This window comes from Gossypium arboreum, chromosome 7 (assembly GCF_025698485.1).
Source record: "Gossypium arboreum isolate Shixiya-1 chromosome 7, ASM2569848v2, whole genome shotgun sequence".
NCBI lineage: Eukaryota > Viridiplantae > Streptophyta > Magnoliopsida > Malvales > Malvaceae > Gossypium > Gossypium arboreum.
In genome coordinates this window covers 95,787,558-95,812,417 of record NC_069076.1, presented here as the reverse complement: position 1 = coordinate 95,812,417, position 24,860 = coordinate 95,787,558, and the positions used below count along the sequence as shown (strand labels likewise).

Here is a 24,860-nt window from a genome sequence, read left to right as displayed (position 1 = left end):
TCTTCACTCTCATCCTTTTCTATTTGTGTCTAGTTGTTTCTTTTCTCTTTAACTAAATAACAACAGAAAACTCTTGCTCTTGGTGGTCCTACCTAATCTAAGTTGTACGTCACCATCATGTTAGGGAGGGGAAGGAATATATTTTCCCAATGGTTAAAACCTTTTCTTGATGAATAATACAAGTAAATGTGATAAATTGCGACTAGACTTGTCCAGGGGACAGGCTGGTCCATAGCCCAAAAAGGCCCAATTTGGGCTCGGCTTGAAAGTCTAAATAACTATTTAATATAATATTAAAAAAAAAGTATTTTTATATTATTATTTATTGTATTTTAAAAATTAAATAAAAATATTTTTAATTATTAAACAGTTATTCGGGCTGGGCTTGTGCAAATTACTAATTCTGTTGTCTAAGGTCCAATTTGTTCGAGCCTCGTCTACTTGGTTGGATGGGCAGCTTGACCATTGGACACGTTTGGTTGATTTTCATTATGTTTCTTAAAAGCTAAACTTCTTAATCAATCGAAGAGCAATATAACTAGTTTTATTCAATGAGATACCAAGGTGGATGATTGTCATTCTATACTAGAAATAATCACATGGAATCTTTTGATAAGATGTTCCATTAGGACATTTGTCTAAGTCTTGTGAAACTATTTCATATCAGTTCATTGATAACTTATTTTTATAAGGCAGACTTACTTTATTCCTGAAAACTTGCATAACTTCTGCTTCTGTTGTCACAAAAGATTCACCTTTTTTGTGGGTCAATAATTATGATTTTATGGGCGGAAAAGGGAAGAGAAAGGGTGGGTGCTATTCGCTAGCTCGTGGATATTATTCTATAAAGTTCTCACATAAATTATCTATGTAGCCTTGTGTAGTTCATAGTAGTGTTCCTTCTGATAGATAAGGAACTTGGAGTAAGCAGATCCAACACTACTGGTATGGTGTAATGGTGCTACTGATATGAGCTAAACAACTCACAGAAAAGAGCGAAACAGAGAAGAGAATACGAGAGAAATTTAGAGAGGAAGAAAAAACTGTTCATTTACTGTTTGCTTCTCTCCTCAACAAAACAACAGAAATAAGGAAAAGGAAATGAGACCGTTGTAACAGACATGGCTCACAGCTGTCACAAAAACAAAACTAATGAAACGCATCATTTCATTAACAGACCCAAACATTGAAATGCACTGTTTTCCTAAAAACTCAAAACACCTCGTTTTATTTAAGTTGAAATGCAGTTAAGAGCAGCTTTTTGACAATTGCTTTTAACAACCATATCAGCTACATGATATGGTGAAGTGCTCTTACTCCATAGGTATAACTCTTCTTGCAAGTGCTTTTCAATCTTTCTTTTTCATGCCTTCTTGATTGTATCTTTTATATTCAAGTCTTTACTATCTTTTGCTTGACTTCCTGTGAGCTGACTGACTAGTTTTTAAATGCCTAAACTTCTTAGTAGAATGAAGTGGCTTTAAATCTTGACTCCTATCTTGCAGCCTAATTTAGAGTGGATATTAAAACACTGACTTTAGGCACTAACCTGATCAGACGGTCAGTACTGTTTAAAGGGGTCGGTGTTGCAATAGCCACATTGACTGCCCATCTCAATGGGGCTATGGTGTTATTCTCACCTTTTGATTTTCTTCTGTTTTCATATATTGTGAATCTTTTTGGGTATGATTCCAAAACATAATTAATTAAGTATTCTAGTCCATTGTGTTCAGGGAAGCAATTTGCAAGTTGATCTTAATTCTTTGCACGGGCAAGCAACAGTTTTGGCTGCTTTAGTTTCCATTTCACGAAAATTACCCCTTGGTTATCCAGCCAGGTAATGTTCTTTTATAACAGTTTGCTGTTTATGTTTGCGAGGTTGCTTAAGTTTTGCTCTTGTGGCCATGGCCAGGCCTTAGTAAAAAATACTCTATTGAAATCATAGTTTGGTTCCCACTCTTTTGGGTAAATTAACTTGAAAGTAAACTAACATGTAATTGTCCTTAGATTGCCCAAGGCAGTTCTTGAAGTTTCAAAGAAATTGCTGACAGAATCCAGTAGTGATGCTGTTACTGCCAAGGTGGAACAAGAAGCTGGGTGGTTACTCTTATCATCATTATTATCTTCCATGCTGAAGGAGGTATAGATTATTTCTGTGTTGGTCATTTTGTTTTCTTTCTATTTCTCCCCTTGTATAGGAATATGTTGGTCATTTTCTATAATCATTGTTAATATCTTATGAAGCTATTTTTGATGCATGCAGGAGCTTGAGGATCAGGTATTCGATATTCTTTCCCTGTGGGCTGGTCTTTTCAATGGCAACCCCGAAGATGTAATTGGAGAAAATGGAGATCTACAACCTAGGATTCGGTAAGTCTGTTGATAAGTGTGCTATTCTATACTAGCTTATTTGTTTTGCTATGATTAGTTAGGGCTCTCATGCCTGAGTTGTCTGTCATGGTTCCCAATGGTTTGATTCTAGTCTAGATTCTACAATGGTTTCTTGACAGACTATCATTAGATAAAATTAATTAATTTATATTATAGTACTAGTATGTCTTTGCTGCAATATACTTCCTTGGTTCAATTTAATGATTTTAAAATAAAATTTTGTTCAAATTTAAGCAATTATTTGATTAAGTTGGGTTTATTTATAATTAATTGAAACATAGAAAATAAATAATAAATGTGATTAAAAATAAATAAAGAAATTGTAGTTTTAATTAAAAATGAATACCTATCTAGCCCAAATTTTTGATTCAAATATAATATGACATTTTATTTTTGAATTTGAGACTTGAGTGTCTGTTAGTGTGTTACGTTTTAATAGTAAATTACAAACATCAATTTTGAATACCTAAGTTGATTAAGAATTTAAGATTACTGTTTAAGGTATACAACAACACCGATATTTCTCTTTTTTATTCTTTCTTGAAGGTAAAAATACCTTTATTTTTATTCCATTTGATAGGGTTACTTTTTAATTCCAATGCCTCCAATTTATCACTGAATGAGTAATATGTTGGTGTAATATGTTTTGCATATTAAATAATTATTTACATTGATATTCGAAAAGATATTCTAAGTTTCAATTAAATTGTCACAGTTGGCCTTTTTGGGTCAAATATAAACTAATCCTATGTTTAAAAGTTGTCATAATAATATAAGTATAGATCTTAGGCAATAAAATAATTAAACTATTTTACGTGTAGATCAGAGAACAAATATAGGAACTGGATGAATTTATACATAGCAAATGGCAATTGCATTCTTTGTGGTAATACAAAGTGGTAATTATAAGATAAAATTTTAAAAATATTAGTAATTTATGTAGGCATCATTTTTATTAAAATAATATACATTTTCAAAAATATATTTAATTTATGTTTTGGTCATTTTGGGTTAACTACTCGAGTCATTTTTGGTTTGATTTGTTCCAATTTTAGGTCAATTCTGATTCAAATTGTTTCATGTTCATATCATTTCGGGTTTGTGTTGGGCAGGTTCAAGTTTTTAAGTTTTTAATTTCTGTGGTTGAATTGTTTTATGTTTGGCTTGGGTTTTGATTGATCGGATTGATTTTTTGAGTTTGGGTCATAATTGACATGTCTAGTTTGGACACTTTCTTGAAACTTTTCCATCTCATGCAAAACTAGCTCTCCTTTAAGCATATGAGATTTTACTTGTTTTATCTTCATCCACCCTTATCTTTGGGCTCATCGCCTATTGTCAGACTCATCATTGGCAGCATCATGTCAAATTGACATTAATAATGAAGTGGTGATAAAAAGAAATCCTAAATTGGGGGGAGGGGGGAAGGTATCCTAGACGTATAAATATAACAGGAGCCTTTCAACTATTACCAATTGGTTTTAGGTTGGGTTCCCATTGTAAAATATAACATGGTATCATAGAAGGTGTTACCTTTGTTTCCATGATAGGTCTGTTATACCTAAGATGCGAAGTAGCCTAGTTATCCCGATGTGTTAACGTCATGCCATGTGATAGTCCTATTGCCCCTACACATGAGTGAACTAATTGAGGGCTTGATAAAATGAATCCCTTATTTGTAAAATTGGGTATCATGGGTACTTAAATAAAATAAGGGCTTTGCCACTTATTGTCATTTCATTTTAGATTGGATCAGCGTCATAAAATTCAACATGATATTAGAATAGTCATTTCTCCCATTTATTGGTCCATCCATAATAGCTATGTTTTACCTACAATGTGAAGTTCATTTGGCATGATGGGCCCGTCATTCCTAAATGTGAATTTCATGCCATGTGATAGGTTTGTTATTCCTACACATGGAAGGGAGTATTGAAGTGGTCAAATAAAGACCACATCTCTTATATTTGGGTTATCTAGGTCATTGGCCTGCTAGTTTGTGTATTTATGTCTTGCTCATGTACTATCCAATGTCATAAATGTGTTTAAGGTGCTTTACATTGAGATAAGTTTTGATCATTAATGATCCATATTATATAGATTTGGCACGTTCATATATTTATGTTGTGTTTGTGTTTGTGTTTTTCTTTTTCATGTTATATCTTGTTTTACATCAAATTTTAGTTATATTTTTCATTTCTTGTTCATGTCCAATATTGCCAAATCTACTTGAGCACATAAAGATAATATGGATCTCTCCACCTATTGCCAATTGGTTTTAGGTTGGATTCCCATTCTAAAATGCAACAATTAGCAAGAAAGAAAAAGAACTTGGGCCAACTTTTCAGTGTTATGAAATTTTTGTTGTTTCATCACCTGTTTTGACCTTAATAATCTCAACTAGTCTTAAATGATAGATTACTTTTTTTCATAGGAAGGTATACTATTACAGTTTTTGCCTTGGATAACTTTTTCTCCCCCTCTTTTCTAGTGTGTGGTCTGCAGCAATTGATGCACTTACATCATTCATACGATGCTTCGTGTCATCCAATTTGGCAGCTAGTGGGATTTTGCTTCAGCCAGTGATGCTGTATCTCAATAGGTATGACCTAATATGCTACCTTTTGTCCAACAAACCCCTGATCCCGATGTATATCCGATTCTAGTATATCATATTAATATAGTATGAAATTGGAGTGGCATTGCACAACTATAAATATAGGAAAAAAAAATTAATATGCATTGCAAAACAGGGCTTTGTCCTATATCTTTCTGTTGGCAGCCAAAGAACTACTGGATATTAAGCCTGAAGTGGACATATTCATCATCAGAACATTAATGGGCTATCAATCCCTCCCTGATCCAATGGCCTATAAGAGTGACCATTCTCAAATTATACAATTATGTACAATTCCCTATAGGTAATTATAACTCATCTCTTATGTCATTTAACTTATCTACCCCCATTTTTTCACCCTTTTTTTTCGGAAATGAAGAAAATTCAGATATCTTTTCTGTTGAAAACATGAATGGTTGATTTTGCTGTTTGCTTTTGTTCTATGACAAAGAAATGCTTCTGGATGCGAGGAAAGCTCATGCTTGATGTTCCTGTTAGACAAAAGAGATGCATGTTTGGGCCCCTGGATTCCTGGAAGGTGTCTGAATATGTTCTTTTTGCTATAATTTTTTCTTTCTTAACATTTTTGAGATTTTATAGCATCTATTGGTTAACCTTAAGCATTTTTTGAGTAGAGTTTATTTCTTCAAGTAGAAAATTTAAGAGTTTTCCCGGTGTTATTTGTCTCTTCTCAGGGATTGGTTTGAAGATGAACTCCGTGCTTTTCAAGGTGGAAAAGATGGACTCATGCCTTGTGTATGGGATAATGAATTGTCGAGTTTTCCTCAGGTAATTAGTTGTTTTTATGTGCCTCAGATTTGACTGGGGAGGGCTGTGCTAAGATTATTTTGGTTGGTAGAAAGTATGCATTGTGTTCCCCTGTTCCTTAGTTTCCATGAGCTACAATCTTCTGTTTGTAATCCACATGGTAAAGATTTCTGGGAATGCTCTTAATTAACAGAATGGTTGGAAATAAGCAGAAAACAACACCATAGCTGGAGCTTCAAAAGAACTTACTAGTCCTTCAGGCTTATTTTTTCATTGGAAATCTGCACTCTCATAAATCTCTCCTCCCTGCTTTGGTTTTCCAATTTTGAATAAGAAAAAGTTTTCTCTTTCTTAGTTATGCAACCCATATGACCTCCTTTTTGAATATAACTCATGAATCATGTTTATGAGCACTCCTGTTTTTTTTTTTCAGGCTAGTCTTTTACTTTTCCTTCTGTTAAGATGGCCTGCATTTTGTCTTCGTCACCATTGATTTAGTATTTCTAAGATTTTTGGGTGTTTCCATTTGTATTTAATTTTTGTGTAGCCGGAGACTATAAACAAGATTTTGGTGAATCAAATGCTTCTCTGCTTTGGAATCATATTTGCTGCTCAGGTAAGATAATACTATGTTGTTTGATGTTTATTTTTCTTTGTTCCAGTGAAATTATACCATTTTGTTGGTGTTTTATTTTATTTGTTTCACTTAAAACTCTGGCTCTCCAAATTACTTCCACATAAATCGGTCTATCTAAATGGCAGAATAGTGGTGATATGCTGTCACTTCTTGGAATGATGGAGCAGTGCCTAAAAGCTGGGAAAAAGCAACCATGGCATGCTGCAAGCATGACCAACATATGTGTGGGGTTACTTGCTGGGTTGAAGGTGCTTGCTATCCTTATATTTTTTGTATTGGAAAAATTCAGTGGGTATTTAATCTTTGATATATTTATTAACCTCAGGCTTTGCTCGCGTTACGTCCACAATCATTGGAGTTAGAGATATTGAATTTGGCTCAAGCTATTTTTAAGGCACATCTCTTATCAGAAATAGTGATTTTTATTGCATAGTTGAGCATTACTTCCATCTGGTCATGACTTGTTTTGATTTGATAGGGTATACTAATTGAGGGGGACATTTGTGCATCACAACGTAGGGCGTCATCAGAGGGTCTTGGTCTTTTAGCTCGCCTTGGAAATGATATCTTTACAGCCAGAATGGTCAGTTTTTACTTGTGATTTTCATGCCCCGTTTTTCTGGTTTTTTTTGTTAAAAATAGGCCTTTGAGATCCCAGGAAAAATACATTTGGTTTCTTTTTTCTTTGCTTAATAAAAAAAGCATTCAATTTAGTGACATCTATGCTTTCTGTTCTCAAAATTATAGGACTCTTTGAATTGTTTTATTTAATTTGATTCAGCAGCCGTTTGATTTGACTGGAATGAAATGAGAGGATGTCAGTAACTAAGTTTATTTTTGCTAATACAGACTCGATCATTACTTGGGGAGCTAAATGGTATAACAGATTCACATTATGCTGGCTCAATAGCTCTTTCCCTTGGATGTATTCATCGCAGGTGAAATATCAAAACTTTTCTATTGCAAATGATTGTTTTTATGTCTTAGTTCTTTTGCTTAAAAATGGATTCTTAGCTTCTAACTGAAAAGTGAAGGTGTAGGATATATTGTTTAATATTAAATTTGCTGTCAACAAAATAATTTTTTAACAGAAATGGGTACTGGGCAGTGGGTTCAATGTGAGTTCCTCAAGGAGTCCGTGGCTCTAATTTAAAGATTCTAAAATTTAAATTTTTATATCTAATCTAATTGCATTATTTTTGTTTTTGTTTCCTTTGAAATTTTGGGACTGCCTACCAGAAGTCATGGATTACAAAATATGATCTGGATAAGATACCAACTTATGCACATGGGTTGAATCTGACTTGAATTTGGGAGAAGGCAAACTTGTTGCTCCAGTAGTTCTTTGTTGGAATGGATTGGTAGCAACTTTTGTTTTCAAGTCTTGTTAATTTCACTATTGGCTCCATTATTATTTTTATCTCCACCCTCCTATAATTCTTGGGTACATTCATGACCTTTTACAGCTTTTTTGTTGAATTGAGTCCCTGCTACTGATTTTATATTGTTTTATGTTGCAAAATCGTCCATTAATAATTAATTTTAATCATCCTAACTTCATCTTTATCAAATATCAGTAACTCAATTTAAGGTTCCTATTGAAGTCAAATCAAGTGTTTACAATTGACTGCCAATGAATCTATTTGGGAATGAAGGAATTAGAATTCATTTGCGCAAAACCTTTTCTGGTGTTTGTGGTGTTTAATGGATGCTTAAACCAAGACTTGTGACTTAGCTTTGTCAACTGGTGCTACCTTTACCGTGAGGATTACTGATTTGACCTTTGTATGATGTTTCAAGATTAGAAATTGTTTTGCTTGTAACGAAACCATTTAATGAGTTACATTATCTCTGGTTTAGCTTCTTAAATGCTGGTTTACCTTTTCATTTATTGTTTGAAGTGTTATTCTTTATTAATCTTCCCATGGGGTTTTGCCACATTTCACTGTTGCTCCCGTGCTGAACTTTAAACACAATGCCATAGTTAGATCCTTGTTAATCTTATATTACTATTTTTTTATTATCTACAATGATAGTTATATGGTTGTTTGCAATATCTTAAATATAGAGGGATGTATGTTCATAATTATTTTTTTATATTCTTTGTTGCAGTGCTGGAGGGATGGCACTTTCAACTTTAGTGCCTACCACTGTAAGCTCAATCACTTTGCTGGCTAAAAGTTCAATCCCTGCCTTACAGATCTGGTCGTTGCATGGACTTCTTTTGACTATAGAAGCTGCTGGCTTGTCCTTTGTATCTCATGTCCAGGTAATCAAATTCATGACTCTTGACTCGTGAAAAAAGCAGATACTGCTGGGAGTCTCTATGGTTTGGAGTGTCTTTTATCCATTCATTTGGTTTCTCAGAGTTGGGTGGTAATATTTTTTGAAAGCCCTGGCATACGGAAATCTCTTGAGCTATCTATTACATAAGTATTGATTGGAGCAATGAAATTTATTCAATAGTAGTCTCTTGGATTAATGCCAAGCAGCACATTTTGAAAATTTCATCACGAAGGATTTTTGACTTGTTAGGAAAAAATAGCAGAGTAATTGACTAATTGCTAAAGAAAAGGTTGTTTGATGCCCCTTATTTTTCTACACTTGTTACATCCATTTGTTTCAGTTGTTAGTATCAGACTAGAGATGGAGGAGAATATTATGTTATCATAAATTGGGTAAATTTAAAGTCTACTATTCTGGCTTTATATCTGGATCTGTTCTCTGCACGTATGACCAATTGGTACTAAGTTGGATGAGTAGCCGTTGGGTTTAGGTAGATATTTCATTGATAACAACTTCTTTTGCTCTTTCCACATTCTCTGCTTTCCCTCGTAAAACACAGGCCACACTGGGCCTCGCTTTGGAGATTTTGTTGTCTGAAGAGAATGGAAGGGTTGACCTCCAACAAGGTGTGGGCCGTCTTATAAATGCAATTGTTGCCGTTCTTGGTCCTGAGCTTGCCCCTGGCAGCATTTTCTTTTCACGTTGCAAGGTACTTTTTTCTCTGAATTTCCCTTTTGATCGGATGTAGATTTGGTAGGCTACAGTATGCGTGAATTAGAACTGTACTTATTTGCATCCTCCATTTCATCTTGAACTTATTATTGACATCCCTTTTTTTTTCCAGTCTGTTGTTGCAGAGATTAGTTCCTCAGAAGAAACAGCTACACTACTTGAGTATGTACTGAAAATATTCCTATTTCTATGTTTGCTCTCTCAGTTTTTCTACTGTGCCACCACTGCTTGACTTGACTACACATTGGTAGAATTTTATGTTCTACTTTCACAATGGATGATAACTTAATAGCTTATTAATCTTTCAGGAGTGTTCGTTTCACACAACAGCTTGTTCTTTTTGCTCCACATGCTGTTTCAGTGCACTCCCATGTCCAAACTCTTCTGCTGACTCTATCATCAAGACAGGTTCTTTCCTCTTTACTTTGAAAGTTCTCAAGGGCATGGCTTAAGTTTTTGTCCAGTCTGCTACTAAGCAGGTTTTCTTTGAAACAGCCTGCATTAAGGCATCTTGCAGTCTCCACTCTACGACATCTCATTGAGAAGGACCCTGTGAGTAGTGAAATCATAAATTTCCACATTTTTATATTTCCATTTTCTAATGCCTTAATCTCTTTTTTGTTTTTCGAAATACTGTGTTCATGGTATCCTTTCAGGTTTCTGTCATTGATGAACAAATAGAAGATAATCTGTTTTGCATGCTAGACGAAGAAACTGATTCAGAGTATGTGGAGGATACCCATTTAAATATTAATTTGATTTTTAACTACCAAAATGTTGAAATGACGTGAATGGTAGAATCTATACTTATGTTTTAACATGTTTATTTCCTCATTTTCTTTTTCTCTGCTAGTATTCTCAACATCTTATGATTTTTTATGTCTACTTTACAATTATTAGTTGTATTAAAAATGGTTAGGTTGTAAATGTATGTTGAATTTACCCTTTGTCTAATGAGATAGTTTAAATTGGCTTCCTGTCCAGTCAATCTTTCCTCTACATATATTGAACGTGTTGGACTCTAATGAACTTTGGCGCTTCTTGATAGTTAATGCATCTTAGATGTCTTCCATTAGCAATGTTTCTATTTTTTTATTGTTATTTTATTCTATTTTTACTTTATCACTTTTATTAATGAAATTTCCTTATTTTTTTCCTGTTAAATGCATCTTTTATTCTTTCAAGGTATCATGTTACAAGACCAAGAATTTCTTGTGTATATCATTTTATATAACCATTGAATTTGCAATAAACTAGTTTCTCTCTTTAAGTAGTGAAATGAATAGGTGCGCCATAAGAACAAGATCGGTGGTAATGCTCTGGCCAGTGATTTTTTTATTTCTCTTCAGTGATTCCTTTAGAGTTCCAAGGTGTGAGGTCTTTGGTGTGAGGTTATTGCACCAATTTCCAGGGTTCACTGAGTTGATGATTAGTTCACCATGTTTGATAGGAACTTGGTGATCCTATGTGATGATAGTCTTATGGCCTAAGATTGTTCAGGTGACTGCCTTGGGAGTGTCTAAATCCAATTTGAAAGGGCAGGAACGTTTCATGTGTTGATCTGGGGAATTGATTCATGGAATCATTTTAATTTTATGTGCATAAAAAGTGTACTTCCTTTCCTAAGTTTCAGTTATTTTTATATGGTAATTTTTCCCTTTCAAAAACAACTAGACATTTAGGCAGGTTACACACTTGTCCCTACTTTATTTATTTATTTGTTTGTTTATTGTTAAAAACAGGCTATTTCAATTATATTTTTCACAAGAAATTATATAAATATTTATAGACATAGTGAGCCTAACTTAGGAAACTTTACACTAGGAAACATACTAATTCTAGGGATGTTGTACTTAAAAACAGCCTTAAAGTTAAGGATAAAATATTTACAGAATCCTATTTGATACACTCAAATATTCCTTAATTAGGAAGTGAAATCGACACTCCCCTCAAGTCGGGAAGTGGATATCATCCATTCTCGACTTGCTTACTAATTTCGAAACAACTTCCTGACAATCCTTTGGTAAGTATGTCGCTAGTTGACCATCGGTGGACACAAATGGAGTGCAAATTAAGCCACCGTCCGCTTTTTCCTTTATAAAATGTCATCAACCTCAACGTGCTTCGTTCGATCATGTTGAACTGGATTATGTGCAATATTGATAGCAGACTTATTATCGCAATACAACTTCATTGGACCTTCCCGCCGATCTTCAAATCTTCCAAAATAATTTTTAGCCATAACAACTCACAAACTCCAAGAGCCATCGCCTAAATTCAACTTCGCACTAGATCTAGCCACAAGATTTTGTTTTTACTCCTCCAAGTCACAAGGTTGCCTCCTAGGAAAGTACAATAGCAGAGGTTGATCTTCTATCAACGATAGATCCTGCATAATCTGCATCAAGATAGGCTTCAAGGGTTAAATTCGCCCTTTTAAATAGGATTCCTTTGCCCGGTGTGCCTTTTAAGTCTTGTAGAATCGATATCGACTCTAAGATGTGATTCTTTGGGATTGTGCATAAACCGACTTACAACACGTCTTGCATAGGCAATATCCGGTGCGGTATGAGACAAGTAAATGAGCTTCCCACAAGTCTTTGATATGACCTTTTATCAACTCACTGCATCTTCTAGTGCATTTCCAAGTCTGTGGTTCACCTCTATGGGTGTCTCTGCTGGTTTATAGCCCAACTTGCCCGTCTCGTCAACAAATCAACTATGTATTTTTTTTGAGATATGAATATTCCTTCCGAGAGTGTGCCACTTCAATACCAAGGAAATATTTTAACTTACCGAGCTCTTTGACTTCAAATTCTTTTACTAGGCATTTCTTTAAATTCTCCATTCCTTCTAGATCATCACCAGTCACTATAATGTCATCAACATAGACTAATAAAGCAGTCACTCCCTCTGAAGATGAGTGTTTTACAAATAGAGTGTGATCTCCTTGACTCTGTTTATACCCCAACTTGAGCATTACTTTGGTAAATCTTCCAAACCAAGCCTCGGGACTGTTTTAGTCCGTACAAAGCCTTTTTAGTCTGCAAACTACATCACGTATTTGGACCGAATCACGGAGGAACATCCATATAGACTTTCTCCTCAAGATCACCGTGTAAAAGGCATTTTGATGTCAAATTGCTGTAATTTCCAACCTTGGTTGGCGCTAATGACAACAACACTCTTCTGATGTTCATCTTTGCTCTGAGGGCAAATGTCTCAAGGTAGTCTACTCCATACATTTGAGTGTACCCTTTAGCAACCAATCTTGCTTTGTACCTCTCCAAAGAACCATCGATTTATGCTTCATTGTGTACACCCAATGACATCCCATTGGTTTCTTTCCTCTCGGTAATTTCACCAAGTCTCATGTCTTATTTTTTCAAGAGCTTCCATTTCAACCTTCATGGCATTTTTCCAATTCTCATCTTCTAATGCCTCGGATCATGCTTTTTGAATGGAGATAGAATTTAGGCTATTAAGAAAGGCTTTGTGGTTATGGGACAAATTTTTGTAAGACAAAAATAAGTACAAGGGATGTTTTGTATGTGCTCTAATCCCTTTTCTAATAGCAATGGGAAATTCATCTAAATTTTCAGTAGTTTCAGTAGTAGGTTCAGCAATTACCTCAGGTTGTATAGGAGGAGAAGATGATTGAACTTGCACCGGTGCCTTCTTCCTTGAACCAGTAAAGGACGAGTAGTGTCCTGAATCTCTCTTTGTGATTTGGGTGTATTAGGCTCTGTTTCAGGTTGCTGGACAGGAGCTGGAATGTGAGTGTTTGGTTGCTGGACGGGAGCTGGAATGTGAGTGTTTGGTTGCTGGACAGGAGCTGGAATGTGAGTGTTTGGTTGCTGGACAAGAGCTGGAATGTCAAGAAGAAAGAATTCTCTGTCCTTATCTTTCGTGAATAAGATCTCCCCAAGATAAAGACGATTAAAGAAATTCTCTTGTTTCGCAAAAGCAACATCCACGATACATAAAATTTTTTGTGGCTGGATGATAGCATTTGTACCCTTTTGAGTGGAAGAATAACCGAGAAAGACACACTTGACACTCGTGGATCAAATTTTCCTCTATTTTGAGAATGTACATGTACAAAGGCAACACAACCAAATATTTTGGGAGGAAGGTTACTTGAAGTACTAAAATCAGGAAAGAGTTTTGCTAGAACTTGCATAGGACTTTGAGATTCAAGGACTTTTGTAGGCAATCTATTTATCAAATGAGTAGCAGTTAAAACAGCCTCCCCCAGTATTGTTTAGGGATTTTTTTTGGAACAAAAGGGCTCTTGTAATAGCTAAAATGTGACCATTCTTTCTTTCGGCAACACCATTTTGTTGGGGTGTGCTAACACAAGATGACTCATGTATAATGCCTCTTTCTTGGAAATATGGTGAGAGAAACTGATTGAAATAATCCTTGGCATTGTCTGACCTAAACCTTTTTATTTTAGCTCCAAATTGTGTTTTGATCATGTTGTAAAAGGTTGGAAAGACAGACCTTACATCAGATTTCTGTTTTAAAAGAAATATCCAAGACACACGAGTACAATCATCAATAAAGGATACAAACCACCGAGCCCTAGATATATTTGAAATATTGGATGGCCCCCAAACATCACTATGAATAAGAGTAAAAGGAGTGAAAGTTCTTTTATTGCTTACTGGAAAAGAGGTACGTTCATGTTTTGCAAGTTCACAGATATCACAATGAAATTTTTCAACAGCCAATCCTTTGAACAATGAAGGAAACATAATTTTAAGGACTCTAAATGATGGATGACCAAGGCGAAGGTGATAGAGCCAAATTTGGTCTTGATTGGTTTTAATAGATTCGGATATGAAAGATGAAAGATGAAGGTGAGGAATTCAGAGCACTAACTTTTCCACTGGATTCTTCAAGATAGTATAGGCCATTTACTTCCTTAGCATGTCCAATCATCCTCCTCGTATTCTCATTCTGAAAAAGACATCGATTGTGATAGAAAACCACACAGCTTAGAGTCTTTGGTAATTCTTTGAATGGATAAAAGATTGGTAAATAGTTTTGGAACATGAAGGACATTTTTAAGAGTAAGGATTTTGTTTATAACAATATCACCGACCAGCCATTGTGATCACAGAACCATCGACTCTCGTTATTTTTCTACTACTCGGGCAAGGTGTATATGAAACAATTTTTGTGAGGAGTGTGTCATGTGGTCCGTAGCTCTGAGTCAATGACCCAAGAACTTTTGGTGATCAGATTCGAGACTTTAGAATCTTGAGAAAAGGATATACCGAAAAAGCCAAACTACAAGTACTGTTGAAGAAGTTTTTCCAATGATCCCAAAGAAATTTTTAACTTCTCAATTTCTTCTTTATTGAATTAAACAGTGATTCACGAGAATTGTTTTTCCATCCAAATTGTCTTCTTTGTATATGCTCGTCTTTGTCCCTTTGGTTGTCCACCTTTTTCGAAAAATTTTTATTTGTTGTTTGTGGCTTCCCATGGAGTTTCCAGCATCTTTCTTTAGTGAGACGGGCCTTTTTACAAGAGGTGCACCATACGGAATCCTGTTAATAGGCTTTGTACGTTCTGTCTGTCTATTATCTTCACTATTTGGCTGTTCAGGCCAAATCTCCTCTCACTTACAGCTTTTGTAACCAAGGCTGAACTATCCACTTGACTGTTCTCAACCATAACTCCTCTTCTTCCTTCCTCAAGACAAACAATTGCAATTGTCTCATTTAGTGATGGTAATTCCTCTTTTCCAAGTACTTGAACTCTTCTGCATCAAACTCAACATTTAGTCCAAGAAGAAAATCATAAATTCGATCCTTTGCAACGAACCTTTTCAGAGTGCTGCATCTTCACCGCACTTCATCCGAATGCACTGGTAATGATCCATCTCTTGCCATAAACTTTGCAATGATTGGAATACTCCGTGATTGATCGACTTCCTTGCTTGGTAGATGAAATCTTAGTCTTGATTTCATATATTTGAGCAACATCTCGAACTTTAGAATAAGTCTGTTTCACGACTTCCCATATTTCTTTGGATGTGTTAAGAAACATGCATGTATCATTGATTTCGCATCATAGAGTTCCATAACCAAGACATTACCATCGAGTCTTGTTCATCCCAAGCATCAAACTTAGGATCTCCTTCTTTAGGTCTAGTTCCGAGTGACTGACTCAGTTTTCCTCTTCCCTTCAAGAACGTACGAACCTGTTGAGACCACTTCTGTAATTTTTCCCATTTAGCTTGTAGGCTACTTGGATGTTCAAACTCACTTGTTGGGTTTGAGTTGTTCTCGAAACTTCGAGACATCCCGATGTTCTTGATCTTGACAGTTTCAGTCATGTTTCGTTTGAACAAATTTTACAGGCTTGAGGGCTGGTTGGAATCAGGAAAAAAATCGCCAGACAAAGAAAAAAAAAATCCCAGAAATCGGGCTAAAAAAGTTCTGATACCATGTTAAAAACAGGCTATTTCAATTATATTTTTCACAAGAAATTACATAAATATTTATAGACATAGTGAGCCTAACTTAGGAAACTTTACACTAGGAAACATACTAATTCTAGGGATGCTGTACCTAAAAACAGCCTTAAAGTTAGGGATAAAATATTTACAGAATCCTATTTGATACACTCAAATATTCCTTAATTAGGAAACTGAAATCTGACATTTATAGTCAATGTTTTTAGCTTATTCATTCCTCCCTCGGTCCCATGTGCTTTGTCCATATTTTGTTTTTCGGTATAACTTAAAGTTCTGTGGTTCGGTCTTTTTTGTTTTTTACATTCCTCATCAGCTTTCATGTTTCTAAACTTTCTCCATTAAAAACTTCAAGTTAGCATGTAAAGAAAAAAATTCACTTTTTAGTATGAACTACATGATTTTTTCCACCTTAACCTCCCTGCCAATTTGAACATTGACAATGAAATGTCAAGGATGAAGTATTACTTGATGTACTTTATCTTTTAATTCAGAGTTCTTTTCCTTAATGTTCTTTGATAATGTTAAAATTTATTTAATCAAAGATAGTCTTAAATTGTTTTTCTGTTTTGGTTGATTGCATATAACCTTAACTATGAAATGAAATATTATAATCTTAGAGATTGTTACTAGAATACTAATATAATAGAATCTTCTTTTGCACATTGTACTAGATTATGCCTTGCTTTCATGCAACACCAAACACCTTGATTAGATCTCCACTTGTAGCATGGTCAGTGTAGTAATTACATACGAAGGTCACTACATTGCCATGTTGATGACAATACCATCCAATGAACCTTTGGAAACTTCTTAATGTTGATTTGATCAATGTGTAATTTTCCTAAAAAGTTATAGTACCATTTTCAGTCCGAATGCTGTGTATATGTTGGTTTTTGGCAAGTTATCCTTGCAACAAGAGGAAACAAATATCTTTTCAACATTGCAAGTTTATCCTCAAGATTCCTCTTTTTTTTTTCACTTCATCTTTTTATGCCTTTCTATCAAACCAATTTTTTCTCTCCCTTTTACTCAAAAATAAGGTGATAGTATCACTTTCAATTGTAAAGCTGTGCTGATGAGGCTGCCTGAAGTTTCTACTTTTGCCTGGAACAGATCTTTATCTGGCTCTTTGTTTTGTGTCAACTTTTTGGTCATATGTATACTTCTGTCATTGATATATTCGTGGTTTTGGATAACATGACAAGAAAACAAAAGAGGGCATGGGTGGGGGCGGGGATAATAATTGGCTTTAAAGCTTTTGTGGTGTAGTATTTTTCTTTATGTAAGGCTTGGTCTTTCAGTTGCTGCATTCATTTTTTTATTATTATTTATCTTTTTTGTAGGATAGGGAATTTAATCCGTGGCACAATCATGCGACTGCTTTATGTGTCTTGCCCTTCACGTCCTTCTCGATGGATATCAATTTGTCGTAACATGGTGAGTTCTCTGCTCTTCCATGGCATATCACCCCAAAATGAATTCTGTGTTTAGTTGATGCAGTACTTCTTGGCTTTGATAATATATAAAGGTTAAAGGGATGTTTCCTGGTTACAGAAGGATGTTTGCCATATTTTACTATTCAATTTAGTTAGTATTTTTAGCCCCTTATATTTACAGTTCTGCCAATGCTGGAAGGGACTTTTTTATTTGCTTGTTTAGTTTTATTCTTGTAATAACTTAGCTAATAACTTTTGAAATTCTGTATCCATATCATCTATAAGCATGAATTCATGTGATCCTTGTGAGATCCTCTTTAGAGTATTTTCTTCTTTTGATAATATACTAATGTGCTTTTTCTTCTGTCAATATTGTTTTTCTCTTCTATTTTATTTTTTGTGCTATTTCGTCGCGCCTCTCTTGTGGTCTCTCTCTCTCTCTCTTTCTGGTTTCAGTAATGAAGACAAATACTTATCGTCTTCATATAACTGGGGCACAGAAGAACTTAATAGGACTTTCCATTATGATTGGGATGAAAGATGGTAAACCCATTCGGTTACTTATCCACTGAGTAGTTACTTAAATAGAAGCTTAGCAGATTCTTCCGGTTTTTCCGGATGTGAGGGACTAGATAAGTGCTATTATGTAATTTTTGTGTTAAATGTGTATGAGAGTCAGATGCTTTCCTTAGTCTTCATTACATCTGGAATTGTTGGCGAGTTGATTTTGGTCCTTTCTCCTGTTATTCAGGAAAACTTGGAATGGAGAAATTTCATTTTTCCATGAGATAATATACATTGCAAACTTATAGAAGTGATTTATATCAATGTGTGGATAGATGGTGTTTGCTAACCTGAGACTGGTTGTGGTTCTATTCTGAAACCCATTTGAGTCTTGTCCTATTGGCGTTGCTCCTCCAAGTCCTTTTGGTGCCAACCACTGGCTGGAAGCTATAGTTTACCATTGTCGCTTCATGCTAATGGCATCTTCATCTGTGTGTGCGTATACAATCTGCACATTTTTATTTCAGGCTAATGGCATCTTCGTGTGTGTGTAAATAAGTTTGTCCAACACTGCTGGAGGAAAAAGATGCTCAAGGCACTCCGCTTTAAACGATATCCATTATGTTGGGTTTCTATATCTACATTAAGAGTTGTAATATAAATTAGTTTTTCAATAACTGGTGCTGTTTTAAATCTAATGGATTTGGAAAAAGGGAAGACGATTATAGTGGAATAGCTAGTAACGGAAACTAGAATTCTTAATTTCATAAATGGCTTGTGCAAATGGTGAGTTAATTTAAACAGCCAAGGTTGCCATTTTTCATTTGCCAATTATTGTCTAAATTGAGAATTGCAGCTCTCTTTCTTAGATATTTTGTTGCACGTTGGCTATCTGATGGCTTCTCATCTAGTGATGGACAAACCGATGGCTTAGAACGTGCATTTCTTGAGAAAGACAGAAGCTCAGGAACTGGAGACTTTTTCTTACTTATTTCAACTTCCCTACAAGGTGTGGAATTCATTTTTCAGAAGATATGCACTAGAAGTATGGAAGACTTGATGGTAGAGTATTCTTTGAGGGTGAAAGTCTGCTACTAATTGATGAGGATAATTTAAGAGAACAGAGAAAATTTCCTTGGAAAGCAGTTTGGAGAACGCTAGTCCTAACCAAGGTGGCCTTTTTTGCATGGAAGCTTTGCCAGGAATCTTGACCCTTAATAACCTCCAAAAAGGGGATAATTTCATTTGAATACATTGTGTAAGGCTGCAGCTAAATCAGTCGATGTCCATCTTTATGTTGTCTTGGGTGAAAAGGATTTGGTTGCCTGATTTTGTGATGCCATTGTCAATTGGGTTTTAATGTGCTTGGTAAAGAAGTAATGGAATGGTTAATAGGCAATTGTCCGTGGTGGTGCCTGGTGCTTTAGATTTTATTGTTTTGTGTACTGTAAAAATATGCCTTGTTCTTGTTCCTGTTTGTGATTTTGTTTTATTCACTTATCAAACAGGATAGTAGAAAGTTTGCAGCAATATGAACTTTCCCTTTATTTTCTTTAGTTATTTCAGGTGGCTTTTAAACCAAGAGTTCCTTTTAAGGGGGGTTGGGGGGTGGGGTATGTCAGATAGCTTGGTTGTGGGGCACTTGGCCATAAGTTTCTCAGGGCCTGAAATTGCCATACTCCTACATGGTATCATTTTCTTGTGGGAGAGATTTATGTTACCACAAGTTATGTGGCCCCTTTTGGAGAAAGGGAAAAAGAAAAATGATATTTTTCTTCCCCGTGTTAGTTTTTGTGCCAAGTTTGAAGATTCTGGTCATGGTGAGTTGGATTTTAGTTGAAAAAGGTAAACAACAAGAACTTGGCTTTCATGCATATGTTCTTTTGTGGTATCCTGTTGTGTTGAATGATGGTATTTGCTAAGAGTTTTTGACATGTTGTTTTCTTTGGAGTATGAAGAGCTGTTGAGTTCAAGCATTTTTTTGTTCTTGTTTGTAGTTGTTTATTAAAGTACCAGAAAATTTCATTTCCAACTTTTCTCAGGTCCTTGCCATGTCAACAAGAGCTACTGCTGAGATTAGTTCCGGAAATGATTCTACTAGTGGTCCAGATGGTGACTCAAGATTAAATTTTGGAGATGATGATGAAAACATGGTCTCTGACTCTAAGCACATTCCAGTTCAAGGTCATGCATTTGTAACTTCTATTGTTGGTCGCAATAGAGATAAGCACCTCAGATACCGAACCAGGGTTTTTGCTGCTGAGTATGTGATTCTTCTTTATCTCTACATTTTGCTAACCTGTCATGGTTCCCTGATTGTCAATGAACTAAGTAATAGATGTAGCTCTTCTTCTGCTTGTTTATCTGTTAAGCTTTCCCTTTTTAGTAGTTGAGGAGGCTGCCAGGGATTGAACCCAAAGAGTTCAACATTGTACCAACAGACAACATGGCTGTTGGCATGTAATTCTTTCTTCTAAATGTTCAAAACCAAATATCCAGTTCTCAAAATATTTATGCTTTGCAGAATGTCTTCTGGCATGCTCATTATATGTTTATCTTGAATAAAAGTACAATATCTAGTGGAGGAATAATCTTGTCGATTTGTTGGAATGTTCACTTGAAATTTATTCTGTTGCCCTTAAGCCATCACATTGTAAAATCTATTCAAGTAGAACCTATCATCTAAAGTTCTTTGCTTTCTGTATGGAGTCCAAATGATATGATTCCTATGGGAAAAAGTTTGAAGTCGTAATCTGAGCCTTAACTTTAAACTAAACCTGAACATGTAGGCCTACAAAGCCTGCAAAATGTACATGTAATATGTCCATAAAGATGTCACTTTTTTCTGACAGGATTCATCTTTATCAGTAATAAAATTTTCTAGTTAAATAACTTGCTGGTTTGTAGGTGCTTGAGTTATCTGCCTGAAGCTGTGGGCAAGAATCCTGCACATTTTGATCTCTCTCTAGCAAGCAGAAAAGTTGCAAATGAACAAGCCTCTGGTGATTGGCTAGTCCTCCAAGTTCAAGAGCTAATATCAGTTGCTTATCAGGTTCTGCATAAAAAAATATAAATAAAAAGTCAATAGTTTATGGAAATATTGTCACTTAAACACATGAAATTTGATTGAAAGCTGACACCATATTTTTCTATATGTTATTTTTCATAGATAAGTACAATTCAGTTTGAAAATATGCGGCCAATTGGTGTCCGACTTTTAAGTTCAGTTGTAGACAAGGTTAGTATGGGGAATGCTAGTTATATCATTTAATCAGGTAGTTTTCTTCGGCTAAATACCTGTTTGAATTTTGAACTAATATTTAATGGCATAAACTAGATACACTTCAATCTTTATAAATGTTCCTAATGTACATTTTTATTTTGCTAACCAAATAATATGTCCAACTTTTTTTGTAGCTACTGATATTCTCTTGTTATTTGTTCATTTAACCAATATATTTTTGGCATTAACTTTTGAAGAGTCTCCAACTAAGCAAAGTAGCAATGGATGCTAATACAACCTATAACTTTTCATTTAGATTTCTTGGGTTCAAATTTAAATGATGGCTGAGGGATAATATATCGAATGCTTAATGTTGGACAATGTTAATTTGTTTCTGCTTTCCTTGCTCTGTATTTCAGTTTGAAACAGTTCCTGATCCCGAGCTTCCAGGACACTTTCTACTAGAACAGTATCAAGTAAGCTGATGCAGTTGTTGTGTATTAGTATTTTCTCTAAGGATATCAGGGCTCGGTGTGATTTCATATTGTGCAACGGGTTAGTAATTATTGAAATCTTTATGAAGTTTAGGCCCAACTAATATCTGCTGTTCGCACTGCACTGGATACATCATCTGGCCCTATTCTTTTGGAGGCAGGTCTGTTGCTGGCTACCAAGGTGGGAGCATTTATATGTTTATAATATTCAAAAAGACTTTTGGACATAAATATGGTTGTGGTGACATGTTACAATTTCAGGTAATGACAAGCGGAATAATTAGTGGTGACCAAGCTGCAGTGAAACGTATATTTTCATTATTATCTCGCCCATTGGATGACTTCAAGGACCTATATTATCCGTCATTTGCAGAATGGGTATCATGTAAGGTATGCTGGTTGCAGAACAATGAATGCACTGTGTAAAAAAGATCCATCTCACATAGTTAGTACTAGTATAGAGTGGGTGGTTGTCTCTATTTTTTCATTTTTGCTTCTGGTATGGCTGTTTACAATGATGAAGCTCTTACTAATTTACTATTTAAAATAGATCAAGATACGACTTCTAGCCGCTCATGCCTCTCTCAAGTGTTATACATATGCCTTTTTGAGGAGACACCAAGCTGTTGTTCCTGATGAGTATCTAGCATTGTTACCATTGTTCTCAAGAAGTTCAAGCATTCTGGGGAAGTACTGGATCTCTCTTTTGAAGGATTACAGTTGTGTGTGCTTGCACCTAAATCTCAAAAGAAACGTAAGCTGAACTGGTTGTGAACCTGTTAATTTTAACAGATGTATAATACTTGCACATAGACACAAAAACACTTTGTCTAAAATATAATAAACATAACTTCATTAACATTGTATTTTCTGGCTCATTTCTTTTAGTGGAACTCATTCCTTGATGCTATTCAATCACCTCTGGTCTCGTCTAAGCTGCAGCCTTGCTTGGAAGAAGCATGGCCTGTTATTTTGCAAGCACTTGCTCTGGATGCAGTTCCTGTGAATGTTGATAGGAATGGAAACTCTGAAGCTGCTGCTGAAAATATGTCAGCAAGCAGCTTAGTATCTGGGTACAGTATGGTTGAACTGGAATCCGAAGAATACCAGTTTCTGTGGGGCTTTGCTTTGCTTGTTATATTTCAGGGACAACATCCAGCCCTTTGTAAACAAGTTATACCGTTAGCCTCAGCTAAAGCGAAACATGATGGAGATACTCCTGCTGAGGATACAACTTCTCCAGGCTTGAAGTTTTATGAAATTGTTTTGCCAGTGTTCCAGTTTCTTTTAACACAGAAGTTTTTCTCAGCTGGTTTTCTTACCGTAAACATCTGTGAAGAACTGCTCCTGGTAGTGATCTCTCTCTTTTCGTTTCCTGTTTACTTTAATTTTTGGTAGCATTTACTTTGTGCCTTTTTTTCATTATGCTTTCATAGTTTTTTATCTGTTTGTTCCTCAGTTTCTAGATTAAATAAAAGGAGTTTAGGGATGCGTTTTTGTCTTCTCACTTCAAATTCTTTGAAAAATTGTGCTACCTGAAACATTCTTTTATTCCATAATCATGCTATCAAGTGGCAACATTCTGACCGAAATCGGTTTGGGTGCCAATGCAATTGGTTGAACCTATACTCTTTTGGAATTTTTATTTGCTAAAAGTTACTACTGTCCTAGGCTGAAATTGTGTATACCCCAGATGGTTTACTATTTTTATCATTTCTGTAGATTAATTGTTATGATATAATATTGACTTATTTTTATGGGTACCAAAGGTGGTGGTATTTGGTTTTGGTAATTTTGATGAAAGTAAGGACTTCTATAGTTGTTTACCATTAAGGGCATCTTCTACATGGCGACTCCATTGTCCTTTGAGATTGAATGGCCTGATTTATAATTTGACTCTGCCAAAAATAGTGAGAAAAGGAGAAGGCTAACTATAAAACCCTGAAGAAAAGAAAAGGAAAAACCAAAAGGAAAGAATTGAGAATTTACTTAAAAGTATACATGGCTTACATATTATCATCAGTAGTGATAGCTAGTGGATGGCATTACATATTTGACCAAATTATTCCCATTGTGCAAGTTTAAGGATCAGATTACACCAAATAAAAATTGTGGAACTGCAATAAACATGTGAAATGGTTTTGATGTCCCCATACCTTTATTCCACTTCGCTATTAAGGCTCTAAAGACCAATATATTTGTATGTGTTTGTCTGTATATTTGTTTCTATATGACAGCAGAAGGTATAGTCTTTTAAATCTGCATGGCAATGTCAAACAAAATAATTCTAGGTTGCTCTAATTTCAGTTTAACCCTGATGATTGTGCCATGATGATTTCTTCTATCTAGTTTGGAATAATTTTTACTATCAAATTGTCATATCCAATCCATGCAGGTCTTCTCTTATTCCATCTACATGGATAATTCATGGAACAGTCTTGCGATATCTGTTCTATCTCAGGTAACTCTCAGTTTAGCTGAAATAAATTCAAGTTCTTGCTTCAAATTTGATCTCACGATGGCCTTTTATTAGTATTGTTGGAGAAAAGCATTCACCAAACTCAAATTACCTGTGATCAATTTTTGCAAGTGATCAACTACATGACTGAGGATGTGTTTCCTTCCTAAATTTCCATCTCTTTACCATCATGCTTTCTCTTTGAGATATTTTGCTATCCCTGTAAATCTGCATTTTGTTACACATGCATTACTGAATTCTTCACTTTAATTCTACTTCCCTTCTATTATTAGGTTATGAAGTTTTGATTCTTTTAGCAAAACCAACAGGAGATGTTTGTTTCCCCAAAATTAGTTGTATAAGTTTAAAATGATGAATTAGTATAGAGTTGATGCTGAGAGTTCTGTTTTCTGTCTGCTTCAATAGATCGTGCACAACTGCCCTGAAGATTTCCTTGAAGCAGAAAATTTTGCTTGCCTAGTGGTGGAACTTTGTTTGGGTTGCCTTTTTAGAGTTTTTCACTGGTATAAAATTTACCATGATATTTAAGTAATTTTAGTAGATTGCTAGTGAAACTCATTGACAATTCTAACCTTGGGCAATAATGATCTTGTTTTCTGCATTCAGTGCTAGTGCATTCTCACCTGTTCAAGCCTGCTGGGAAGATTTATTATTTCCACTATTTGTTGCTGCGAAGACAATAATGAGGCGTTTTCAACCAAAAGTGTGTTTGGTGTATTTTTTCAGATTTCTATTATGCCATATGTTTTTGTCTTGTGATTCTTTACCAAGATTTGACTTATTGCACTCTTATTGGTTTT

General features: G+C 35.2%; 1 protein-coding gene across 3 annotated transcripts in view; it reads left to right on the top strand.

Annotated features, from left to right (window-relative positions):
* LOC108459881 (protein SWEETIE) overlaps positions 1 to 24,860 on the top strand; it is a 41,166-nt gene that overhangs the window by 12,880 nt on the left and 3,426 nt on the right. For all 3 annotated transcript variants that reach the window (XM_017759278.2, XM_017759277.2, XM_017759279.2), the window contains 30 exons: positions 1,734 to 1,837; positions 2,008 to 2,140; positions 2,264 to 2,370; positions 4,883 to 4,993; positions 5,145 to 5,312; positions 5,460 to 5,546; positions 5,704 to 5,797; positions 6,324 to 6,392; positions 6,539 to 6,661; positions 6,739 to 6,807; positions 6,892 to 6,996; positions 7,263 to 7,351; positions 8,526 to 8,682; positions 9,259 to 9,408; positions 9,544 to 9,593; positions 9,740 to 9,839; positions 9,927 to 9,983; positions 10,088 to 10,155; positions 17,268 to 17,361; positions 19,907 to 20,127; positions 20,772 to 20,916; positions 21,034 to 21,102; positions 21,507 to 21,563; positions 21,676 to 21,762; positions 21,843 to 21,971; positions 22,132 to 22,335; positions 22,470 to 22,931; positions 23,977 to 24,042; positions 24,466 to 24,563; positions 24,667 to 24,763. In XM_017759278.2, coding sequence (XP_017614767.1) covers positions 1,734 to 1,837; positions 2,008 to 2,140; positions 2,264 to 2,370; positions 4,883 to 4,993; positions 5,145 to 5,312; positions 5,460 to 5,546; positions 5,704 to 5,797; positions 6,324 to 6,392; positions 6,539 to 6,661; positions 6,739 to 6,807; positions 6,892 to 6,996; positions 7,263 to 7,351; positions 8,526 to 8,682; positions 9,259 to 9,408; positions 9,544 to 9,593; positions 9,740 to 9,839; positions 9,927 to 9,983; positions 10,088 to 10,155; positions 17,268 to 17,361; positions 19,907 to 20,127; positions 20,772 to 20,916; positions 21,034 to 21,102; positions 21,507 to 21,563; positions 21,676 to 21,762; positions 21,843 to 21,971; positions 22,132 to 22,335; positions 22,470 to 22,931; positions 23,977 to 24,042; positions 24,466 to 24,563; positions 24,667 to 24,763 — 3,570 coding nt within the window. The remainder of the gene's footprint in view (positions 1 to 1,733; positions 1,838 to 2,007; positions 2,141 to 2,263; positions 2,371 to 4,882; positions 4,994 to 5,144; positions 5,313 to 5,459; positions 5,547 to 5,703; positions 5,798 to 6,323; positions 6,393 to 6,538; positions 6,662 to 6,738; positions 6,808 to 6,891; positions 6,997 to 7,262; positions 7,352 to 8,525; positions 8,683 to 9,258; positions 9,409 to 9,543; positions 9,594 to 9,739; positions 9,840 to 9,926; positions 9,984 to 10,087; positions 10,156 to 17,267; positions 17,362 to 19,906; positions 20,128 to 20,771; positions 20,917 to 21,033; positions 21,103 to 21,506; positions 21,564 to 21,675; positions 21,763 to 21,842; positions 21,972 to 22,131; positions 22,336 to 22,469; positions 22,932 to 23,976; positions 24,043 to 24,465; positions 24,564 to 24,666; positions 24,764 to 24,860) is intronic.